The following is an 11,787-nucleotide window of genomic DNA, read 5'->3' as shown; positions in this document are numbered from 1 at the left end:
GCTCAGCTTTTGAGGAGGAAAGAACTTGGCTAAAAAAGTCGTGACTAGCTTATCCCAAGAGTTCAGGCTGTCTCTGGGTTAAGAGTCCAACCAGATTCTACCTCTGTCTCTTACAGCAAATGGGAAAAGTATGAGCCTGTAGACTTCAGGATCTACTCCATTAGTCTTAACAGTATCACAGAACTGCAAGAATTCAGTTAAGAACTGAAAAGGATCTTCAGATAGAAGTCCATGAAACTTGCAGTTCTGCTGCATTAGAGAAACTAATTGAGGTTTCAGCTCAAAGTTGTTTGCTCCAATGGCAGGAATGGAGATGCTTCTTCCATGTAAATTGGAATTAGGTGCAGTAAAGTCACCAAGCATTCTCCTTGCATTATTATTATTTTCAGCTGCCATCTCCTTTTCCTGTTTGATAATTTCTGACAGGTGCTTACTGGTTTGTTGTAATTCAGCTTCTTTTAGTTTCCTCTTCAGAGTCCTTTCAGATTCTGGATCTGCTTCAACAAGAATATTCTTGTCCTTGCTCCTGCTCATATGACAAAGAAGAGGGCACAGAAAAATAATAATAATAGAGATCCTCTCTTTTTTTTTAGAGGAGGGAGAGATGTTAGTAGATGAATAAACAAATAGAAGGAGATGAGAGAGAAGAGAATTTTCGAAAATTATTTTTGAAAAAAGAGTTAGTGATTTTCGAAAATAGTTTTTGAAAAAAAGTGTTAGCAATTTTCGAAAATAAAAATAAAAAATTAAAATAATTAGTTAATTAAAAAGAAATTTTTGAAAAAGAGGGAGATATTTTCGAAAACTAGAGAGAGAGAAAGTTAGTTAGGTAGTTTTGAAAAAGATAAGAAGCAAACAAAAAGTTAGTTAGTTAGTTGAAACAAATTTTGAAAAGATAAGAAGTTAGGAGGTTAGAAAAGATATTTTGAAATCAAATTTTTGAAAAAGATAAGATGAGAAGATATTTTTGAAAAGATATGATAGAAATTAGTTTTTGAAAAAGATTTGATTTTTTTTTAAAATCACAATTAATGACTTGATTCATAAGAAATCACAAGATATGATTCTAGAACTCAAAGTTTGAATCTTTCTTAACAAGTAAGAAACAAACTTGAAATTTTGAATCAAAACATTAATTGATTATGTTATTTTCGAAAATTTGATATAAAAATAAGAAAAAGATTTTTGAAAAATATTTTTAAAATTTTCGAAAATAACTAAGAAATTTGAAAAAGATTTGATTTTTGAAAAAGATAAGATTTTTAATTTGAAAATTTGATTTGACTCATGAAAACAACTAGATTTTAAAAATTTTTGAAAAAGTCAAATCTAATTTTCGAAATTTTAGGAGAGAAAAAGGGAAAGATATTTTTTGATTTTTGAATTTTTAATAATGAGAGAGAAAAATTAAAAACATCATTTTCATGTTTTTCTCTTTTATTTTTGAATCAAAACAAGGAATGCATGCAAGAACACTATGAATGTCAAGATGAACACCAAGAACACTATGAAGATCATGATGAACATCAAGAACATATTTTTGAAAAAATTTTAATGCAAAGAAAACATGCAAGACACCAAACTTAGAATTCTTTAATGCTTAGACACTAAGAATTCCAGAATGCATATGATAAACATAAAAAGACACAAAACACAAAATCATCAAGATCAAACAAGAAGACTTACCAAGAACAACTTGAAGATCATGAAGAACACTATAAATGCATGAATTTTCGAAAAATGCAAGATGCACATGCAATTGACACCAAACTTATGACATGACTCAAGACTCAAACAAGAAACACAAAAAATATTTTTGATTTTTATGATTTTCTAAATTTTTTTTGGATTTTTCGAAAATTAATTGAAAAAGGAAAATAAGGATTCCAAAATTTTTAATATGAATTCCAGGAATCTTGCATTCTTAGTCTAAAGCTTCAGTCCAGGAATTAGACATGGCTCACTAGCCAGCCAAGCTTTCAATGAAAGTTCCGGTCCAAAACACTAGACATGGCCAATGGCCAGCCAAGCTTCAGCATGTAATTCAGACATGACATGCCTGACATACCCTTCAGTCGTGTAACAGCTGATGGTTGGAAGCCTCAGTCCAAAAGAATTAGACATGGCTTTACAGCCAGCCAGGCTTCAACATGCTTCATGAAACACTAGAATTCATTCTTAAAAATTCTGAAAATTTTTTTTTTTCGAAAACAGATGAGAAATTTTTGAAATATTTTTGAAAAAAATTTTTGAAAAGAAAACAAAAAGAAAATTACCTAATCTGAGCAACAGGATGAACCGTCAGTTGTCCATACTCAAACAATCCCCGGCAACGGCGCCAAAAACTTGGTATGCGAAATTGCTACTCAGGTTGTGAATTGTTGTTCGAAATTGATTCCCTGGCAATGGCACCAAAAACGGATGCACAGGACCATGGTCTAAACATATCTTCACAACTTCGCATAACTAACCAGCAAGTGCATTGGATCGTCCAAGTAATACCTTACGTGAGTAAGGGTCGAATCCCACGGAAATTGTTGGTATGAAGCAAGCTATAGTCACCTTGTAAATCTCAGTCAGGCGGATATCAAATGGTTATGGATTTTTCGAAAGTAATATAATAAAATAGGGATAGAAATACTTATGTAAATCATTGGTGAGAGTTTCAGATAAGCAAATAGAGATGCTTTCGTTCCTCTGAACCTCTGCTTTCCTGCTATCTTCATCCAATCAGTCTTACTCCTTTCTATGGCTGGCTTTATGTGATACATCACTACAGTCAATGGCTACTTTCGGTCATCTCTCGGGAAAATGATCCAATGCCCTGTCACAGCACGGCTAATCGTCTGGAGGCATCACCCTTGTCAATGGCTTCATCTTATCCTCTCAGTGAAAATGGTCAACGCACCCTGTCACAGCACGGCTATTCATCTGTCGGTTCTCGATCATGCTGGAATAGGATTTACTATCCTTTTGCGTCTGTCACTAACGCCCCGCAATCGCGAGTTTGGAGCTCGTCACAGTCATCCAATCATTGAATCCTACTCGGAATACCACAGACAATGTTTAGACTTTCCGGATTCTCTTGAATGCCGCCATCATTCTAGCTTACACCACGAAGATTCTGATTAAGAGATCTAAGAGATACTCATTCAGTCGAAGGTAGAACGGAAGTGGTTGTCAGGCACGCGTTCATAGGGAATGATGATGATTGTCACGTTCATCACATTCAGGTTGGAGTACGAATGAATATCATAGAAGCGAAACAAGATGAATTGAATAGAAAACAGTAGTACTTTGCATTAATCTTTGAGGAACAGCAGAGCTCCACACCTTAATCTATGGAGTGTAGAAACTCTACCGTTAAAAATACATAAGTGAAAGTCCAGGCATGGCCGAGAGGCCAGCCCTCAAACGTGATCTAAGATAGCATACAACTGATCAAAGATCCTAATACAATAGTAAAAGGTCCTATTTATAATAAACTAGCTACTAGGGTTTACAAAAGTAAGTAATTGATGCATAAATCCACTTCCGGGGTCCACTTGGTGTGTGCTTGGGCTGAGCTTGAGTGTTGCACGTGTAGAGGTCCTTCTTGGAGTTGAACGCCAGTTTTTGTGCCAGTTTGGGCGTTCAACTCTGGTTTTGGCTCCTTTTCTGGCGCTGGACGCCAGATTTAGGCAGAGAGCTGGCGTTGAACGCCAGTTTGCGTCATCTAAACTTGGCCAAAGTATAGATTATTATATATTGCTGGAAAGCCCTGGATGTCTACTTTCCAATGCAATTGGAAGCGCGCCATTTTGAGTTCTGTAGCTCCAGAAAATCTATTTTGAGTGCAGGGAGGTCAGAATCCAACAACATCAGCAGTCCTTCTTCAACCTCTGAATCTGATTTCTGCTGAAGTCCCTCAATTTCAGCCAGAAAATACCTGAAATCACAGAAAAACACACAAACTCATAGTAAAGTCCAGAAATGTGAATTTAACATAAAAACTAATGAAAACATCCCTAAAAGTAACTAGATTCTACTGAAAACATACTAAAAACAATATCAAAAAGCGTATAAATTATCCGCTCATCAATCTCCAAAGACTCCATGATCAGGGGGCAGTTTGTGGGGGCGATTATGCGGAGTGGCAATATGAGCTCGCCTCCCGACGCTAATGAGAGGGTTTGCTAGCTGAACCTCGATTCACCAACCGTTCTAGATTGGATGTGGGTCTATGAATCGATGTTAACTCATCTTGGCGTGCAGCTTCCATTTTCGCCCTTTGTCCAGGCATTGCTGAGTTGGTGTTCCGTGGCGCCGTTTAAGCTTCATCCGAATAGTTGGGCAGCTGTTCGCACTTTTGAGCTCGTGTGCAAATTTCTCGAGCTTCCGGTCTCGTTTCCTGTTTTTCTCTTTCTTTTCTTATGCACTCTTCCGACCAATGAGGGAAAGCATAAAAAAGGATATATGTCGTTTAGGGCTCAACCTCATCGGTGTATATTCGGGTTGTTTGAGGACTCCTTTCATGGATTTAAGAAGGAGTATTTTAAGGTGCGCCCTATTCACGGGCATCATCCTTTCTGGTTGACGATGGAAGGTGAACGTCGGTTTCCGACTTACTGGAACTTTGGTGCTGGGCCGTCGGTGTTGACGAGAGTTACCTATGATGGCTTGACTCCGGAGGATAAGGATATTGCCTCCGTCCTCTGGCATTTGTTTGGGGAACGATCATTGAATCCTCGAGATATTATGGGGGACCCCGTGGCTTGCCGGTCGTTTGTTGGTGTGTGTGTGTTTTTTTTTTGGCGTGTTGCCGAGTTTGGGACTTATGTTTTTCCTTTCCCTTTTTAGTTGAGATGGCTGGTGGCTTGACCTCGCTGGCGAGACTCAAAGCTGCTATGATCGGGAGAAAGCGTCGTCGGCTGCTCCTTCCACCCCAGTGTCTCAACCAGCCACGGACTCCCGGGTTATTTCGCAAGAGGTGATCTCGGCTGGGGCGAGGGTTGAAGCTCGGGTTTCCCTGGGTCCTGTGGATGCTTCCGAGGAGGAGGTAATTGTGGTCTCAGCGGCCGAGGCTTCTCGGAAGCGGAAGAGGCCCGAGGAGATTAGTAGTGAGAATTTGGAGGAGGAGGGTGTTGTGCCTTCCATGATGGATCGGCGCTTCGATGCTTCGGCTTTTATTGACCAGCATCTGATGCCTGGTACTGATGAGTTTTTTGATGACTGTGATGTGGCCTTCCAAGCCAAGTCTATTTATCGCTCCCTCCTCCGATCCACGGTTATTGTTCGGAAGGCTGAGCCCGTGATGGCCCAGGTTGGCCTTTTGGACAGGAAGTTGTGCCATTCCCAGGCCGAGGTGGCCAAGCTGAAGGAGCAGCTTGAGGCTGCGGAGGTGGCTAAGGAGAACGGTGTAAAGTCATCCAAGGAGGCCGGTGCTGAGATCCTCCGTCTTTCTAAGGTCGAGACTTCGCTTTTGTCTCAGGTGGGCAGGGAGCGGAAGAAGGCTTCTGATGCTAAATCTCAGGCTGCTGTGCTCATTGCTGAAGTGAACTCCCTGAAAGCTGAGGTCGCGGGATCGAATGTTGAGGTAGAGGTGCTGAAGAAGGAGAAGACAGAGCTTCTCACCGTAACAATAATATAATAATTAAAATAAGGAAAATTAAATTGATAAAAGCGATAGATCTGAAGAAACATGTCTAGCGTATGATACATTATTAAACATGTCAAAAACGTTTTTCTTTTTATATATTTTAATAATTAAAATTTAACACATATAATCGATTAAACTATGTTATTTTTATTAAAATTAGACCAGACAAATTAGTTTAACCCAAAAATTAATAAATTAAATTTTAAATTGGTCTAAATTAATATTTTTTTATAAAAAATGACTACAACATTTCTTTTATAAAAATATAAGAACTAAAATATTCCTATATATATATATATATATATATATATATATAATTTTTTTTTAAAAAGTCAAAATCCTAATCTTATGACCACAAAGAAGTAAAGGGTTAGAATTTAAGATTTTCAAAATTAATATATATAATAGAAGTATTTTAATTATTTTCTATAAAAAAAATAATAGGATAAAAATATACTTCTTGTCTCTGAAGTTTGACAAAAGTTTCAAAAATACACTTCAGTTTTATTTTGTTTCAATTTTGTCCCAAAAACTTTTTATTTGCATCAAATATACCTTTGACGGCTAATTTTTTAAAAAATTTAAGACAAATTCAACAACAATTTCATAAGAACAACCCTCAACACAAGCAAATCAAACATAATTTTCATACATTATTGTTAGATTTGTCTTAATTTTTTTAAAAATGTAACCGTCAAGGGTATATTTGATGCAAATCAAAAACTTTTGGGACAAAATTGAAACAAAATAAAACTTAGAGGTATTTTAAAATTTTTGTCAAATTTTAGGGACAAAAAGAATACTTTACCCAAAATAATATTAATTTAGACCAGTTCAAGATTTGATTCACTATTTTTTTCGATCAAATTAATTTGCCTGACATAATTTTGACAAAAATAACAATTTAGACGATTATATGTGTTAAATTTTAATTATTAAAAATTATCTTAAAAAAAACGTTTTACACGGTTTTATTTGAGTGGTTTCCTTAACCGAAAATGTATATAGTAACATTTAAACTTGTATTTTTAATGCTTGTGATATTTTAGTAACGCTGTCATTTAATTTGGTTTTTTTTACCTTGATAATATAGCTTTCGTGGAGCCCCCGACCCCCCCCCCCCCCAAAACCCCCACAAAAAAAAAAAAAAAAAGCACACACACAATGATATCTGTTCATTTGATACAAAGAGTTTTATGTCTTGGAATCTAGTTAAAATTCATGCATATATATCTGCTACAACAATAATTCACCATATAGCAATTATTCGTGTGGTACTTCCTTCTTAATTCGGCGGTTGCTTTTCAAAATCAGTAGATATGGTAGAAGAAGAACATTTATGAATATAATTCTACCCTCTTCTTTTACAGTAGTAGTAGTAGTAATCAACCCTTATATATACACACACATAGCGTCTTGGCTATATACTAAGGCACCATATCATATAAAATAAGGGTACAAACAAGAATTGGGCATGGCAAGTTGTGTGGTATCAATAGTGACAAGTTTTCTGTGTATGCTTTTGGTTTGTGTTTGTGTGTCTGCACAACATCAAAGGGCTTTCTTTGTATTTGGTGATTCATTAGTGGATAATGGGAACAACGATTTCTTAGCAACTTCTGCACGCGCAGATGCACCCCCTTATGGGATTGACTACCCTACTCACACACCTACTGGACGATTCTCTAATGGCCTAAACATCGCTGACATAATCAGTATATAACTACTTCTTTCACATTAACTATTATTATTATTATAACATTTGCATGTGCATGGAACTATATATGGTTAATTATTATTATTATGTCAGGTGAGCAACTTGGATTAGAGCCTACAATGCCATATTTGAGCCCTTTGCTTACTGGAGAGAAGCTCCTTGTTGGTGCCAATTTTGCATCTGCAGGGATTGGAATTCTTAATGATACAGGATTTCAATTTGTAAGTCCTATTATTAATTGCTAATTTCAATTTTATGTATTCAAGAGCATGAATCATCCCGAATATTCTCCCAATTTAACTAAAGAGCTAAATTCTTTAAGGGAACACCTAACTTTTACTAATTTTAAATTTTAATCACTAAATTTTAAATTCTAAATCTTAAATTATATATCCTAAATTCTAATTTTAAACCATAAATTTTCTATAAATGAAAGTTAAAAAATATATTATAAAAAATTTAACTAATATTAACTATTTAAAATTAATTCTTTATATTTTTTAATAGGGTAAAGTATATTTTTTGTCCCTAAAGTTTGACAAAAGTTTCAAAAATACCCCTAAGTTTTATTTTATTTCAATTTTGTCCCAAAAGTTTTCGATTTGCATCAAATATACTCTCGACGGCTAAATTTTCAAAAAATTTAAGACCAATTTAACAATAATGTATGAAAATTATGCTTGATTTATTTGTGTTGAAGGTTGTTCTTATGAAATTGTTGTTGAATTGGTCATAAATTTTTTGAAAAATTAGCTATAAGGGATATATTTGATGCAAATCGAAAACTTTTGGGACAAAATTGAAACAAAATAAAACTTAGGGATATTTTTTAAACTTTTATCAAACTTCAGGGACAAAAAATATACTTTACCCTTTTTAATATTTTACAATCTTGTTTGAACTGATTTTATACATGTCTATTTTTAAATAAGTTTAAATTTTTTCTATCTTTGTATTTGTGTTTTAAAACACCTAATAAATGACACTAAAAGATTATAAGAACATATGTTAAATTAAGGTAGTGCAAGTAAATTTTGGGTGTAAAAACAATTTAAACTTTTTTTCTTATAAAAGAAATAGTGTATGAGTAATTTGATTGATTATTGGAAGTATATAAAAATAAAACATGTGGAAAAGGTGGTTAATTTGTAGAAATTGTTTTGGCAGCTAAACATAATCCACATCTACAAGCAACTGAAGCTATTCGAGCATTACCAGCAAAGATTGAGTGCACGCATTGGAGTAGAGGGTGCTCGGAAACATGTGAACCAAGGACTTGTTCTCATAACTCTTGGAGGCAACGATTTTGTTAACAATTATTATTTGGTGCCTTATTCAGTTAGATCTCGCCAGTTTGCTCTCCCTGATTACGTTCGCTATCTCATTTCTGAGTACCGTCTAATTCTCAGGGTATTAATCTATCTTTGAATTGAACCATGAATTATCGATCTTATCATATATCATATTATAGTCTTTGTATGTGTATGTACACATAGTTCAATAATTGCAAAAAAATGTAGCTTGCTTACCTGTTTATTCTTAGAGTGATTCTTGTTCGTGTCTAAAAGGCTATGTGAAAGTTATTGAATGAGGATTATTTTTCATGCACTTGCTTGCATGGTGATGACACCAACCAAAATTATTGGGTTTTCTCACCTCATAATCTTAGTCAAGAAGACGAAAAATTCTCATACAATTTTAAATTATCACTTTAATATTTAATTCTACCCATGTAAAATTGATACATAAAAGTCATGAATAATATTAAAAGAAGAAGAAATGTCATAAATTCTATTTTTTTTGTATATTTTATATAATATTAAAAGGGATCGATAAAAAGTGAGAAAAGATAAAATGTTTATCAATTCCATAATGAAGTTAGAAAAACTCATTTTTATTCCAGTAAGACAAAAATCTCTGATTTAGAACCATGTTTTGGTCAAGATTATTTTTGTTTTTTGGTAGAAATATTTTTACCGAAGTAAAGTGAGGTAATTATGTGATGGATGCAGAGGGTATTTGATATGGGAGCTCGTAGGGTTATTGTGACCGGAACTGGACCAATGGGCTGTGTGCCGGCGGAGTTAGCGTTGAGAAGCAGAAACGGCGAATGCGACGTCGAACTTCAGAGAGCTGCGTCTCTATACAATCCACAGCTTGGTGATATGATCAAAGGACTCAACCAAGAGATCGGCTCTGATGTCTTCATTGCTGCTAATGCATATCAAATGCACATGGATTTCGTTTTCAACCCCCAAGCTTTTGGTAACCTCTTCTCAATACTATTTAACTAATAATACAACCATGGGTTAAAAACTTAATTGGGTTCTTTTGACCTTTAAAACATTCCATTTTTATTTTAAATATATTACTTTTAGCGTTATTAAATAAGTCAATTTAACCTAATGAAACTTATAGGTTATACGAGTTAGTCTGATTAAGTTTGTTTTGTTTATAGACTATAATTTTTTAATCCAGATTGTTTATGATTAATCTAACGAATTACATTTTTTATGAAAAAGTATTTTAATTAAAAAAAGCTATATTTAAGTCTAAAACTTAAATAAACAGAATTTTGAGTTGAAAGATTTTTGAGCTAGATCAAGGAGATTATTGATCAAAAGTGTTGATTTTTTTTTTTCAAAATGCAAAAAACATAAAATTAAATGGGCCACCTATTTAATTTATAGATTTGTTTGTTTATCCCAAAATTTAAATAGGTTTAATTTGGAGATAAAAACTTGTTCGTTTAAATAGATAAACAGGTTTGTCCCATGCCAATGAGTTATACCTCAAATGACATAGTCTCCCCATACTCAATTAAGAGGTTGCGGCTTCAAATCTCTTATCTTTGATAAAAAAAAAAAAAAAAAAAACAACAACAACAACAGGTTTGTCCCATAAATTTAGCACATTTTGACAGTGCTAATTATTTTGTTGTAATACTATCTTTTGATTAAAATTATAATTTGTTCATCTAAAAATATCATTCTAATTATTTTTTTTATTTTTATGTTATTTTCATTCTTAAATTACTAAAATCGTTACTATAACCACTACTATCTGATTTTTGCCGTCATCTAAAAAGAAATTATATTGGAAGAAAGTATATTTTTTGTTAAAAAAAATTAATTTTGACCAAATGAATAAAATAAAATATTTAAGATAAAAATAAAATGTTTCAAATATTAAAGACAAAAATAAGAGTTAATTCAAATATTAGAAACTAAAAAGATATTTTATGCTTTTTAAGTTAATTTTCTTGTTTTTCCTTTTGTTGATTACATGTTAGATTGCAAAATTCTTGGTCATATTAACAGCTAATATACTTAGCATGGACCTACAGGATTTGTTACATCAAGGATAGCTTGTTGCGGACAAGGCCCATACAATGGGATTGGATTGTGCACACCCCTATCAAACTTGTGCCCAAATAGGAACCTATATGCATTTTGGGATCCATTCCACCCTTCTGAGAGAGCTAACCGAATCATAGTACAGCAGATCTTTACAGGTTCAACCGATTACATGCATCCCATGAACCTTAGCACCATCATGGCCCTTGATTCTAGAGCTTGATTCATTCATAGTTTTAATTTATAGTTGCAATTTTCAGTGTTGGACCCCCTATGTAAGTTTTGCTCATCTTTTGAATTTTGACAATTCCCCTTAGCTATAGTTAGCGTGAGTTTAAGGTGCCAAGTTTATGTGTTGGTTTGTCATCCCTTAACTGCTATTGCTTTATTGGCAGCAATAAAATGTAGTATTTAACTCCTTTGATTGAATTGCTATGACAAATGGAAGTACGACTTATAATTAAAAGGTTAATGCTATTCTGAAATTAGAGAAAGAATGGGGAAGGGAAGAGAGAAGGAAGAATAATTCTAATTATAAAAATACGAGGATGGATAGTAATAGGGGGAGAGGGGTGGGAGAGAGAGGGGAGAGTGAGAGTCTCGCATAAATAGAAAAATAAAAAAATAGAATAATTTTGGAAGCTAAGAGAGAATAATATCACTTAAAAATTAATATTGATATTGTCACTCTAATTTGATTTGTTAAAATTTTGTTATAAATATACTTTGTATTAAAAGTAAACTCATTTGAGGATTTGGGGATGGAAGAAAAATCCATTTTTAGATAGACTTATGGATCCCAGAGTTTGAGAAGCTCAAAGAAGTAGTTGTGATTAATCTGGATGCATAGAAATTAAATGAAATTATGGACTCGTATGCTACGAGTTAGGCAGAATGGGATTAGAAAGATCTTCATCAGGTCTTGTTGGAAGAAATTACAAAATTATTGCATACTATGAAAGCACATAATCCTAATATCAGAATGATTGTATCAGCTGGTTTCCATCTCCAAATGGTATCCTCACTGTGAAATAAGCCTATGATAATATAATGAGGGGAAAATAGAGACAAAATCT

The 11,787-nt window shown here is 33.8% G+C and overlaps 1 protein-coding gene across 1 annotated transcript; it reads left to right on the top strand.

Moving 5' to 3' along the window:
- Window positions 1-7,063: 7,063 nt before the first annotated feature.
- On the top strand, window positions 7,064-11,140 carry LOC107616872 (GDSL esterase/lipase At5g33370). Its single transcript, XM_016318768.3, has 5 exons — window positions 7,064-7,353; window positions 7,449-7,576; window positions 8,523-8,765; window positions 9,368-9,620; window positions 10,702-11,140. Exons 1-5 carry the CDS (start codon window positions 7,113-7,115, stop codon window positions 10,932-10,934), a joined length of 1,098 nt encoding a protein of 365 aa, XP_016174254.1. The 5' UTR covers window positions 7,064-7,112; the 3' UTR covers window positions 10,935-11,140.
- The last annotated feature ends 647 nt before the right edge of the window (window positions 11,141-11,787 follow it).

Source organism: Arachis ipaensis, chromosome B9 (assembly GCF_059453495.1).
Source record: "Arachis ipaensis isolate K30076 ecotype BB chromosome B9, ASM5945349v1, whole genome shotgun sequence".
NCBI lineage: Eukaryota > Viridiplantae > Streptophyta > Magnoliopsida > Fabales > Fabaceae > Arachis > Arachis ipaensis.
This window is presented reverse-complemented; position numbering and strand designations above follow the sequence as displayed.

Bases quoted from the DNA above. Each gene is read 5' to 3' on its own strand.
- LOC107616872 (XM_016318768.3), top strand. From the start codon at position 7,113: ATGGCAAGTTGTGTGGTATCAATAGTGACAAGTTTTCTGTGTATGCTT. The intron at 7,577-8,522 runs GTAAGTCCTATT...TTGTTTTGGCAG, and splicing joins ATGATACAGGATTTCAATTT to CTAAACATAATCCACATCTA. The intron at 9,621-10,701 runs GTAACCTCTTCT...ATGGACCTACAG, and splicing joins TTTCAACCCCCAAGCTTTTG to GATTTGTTACATCAAGGATA.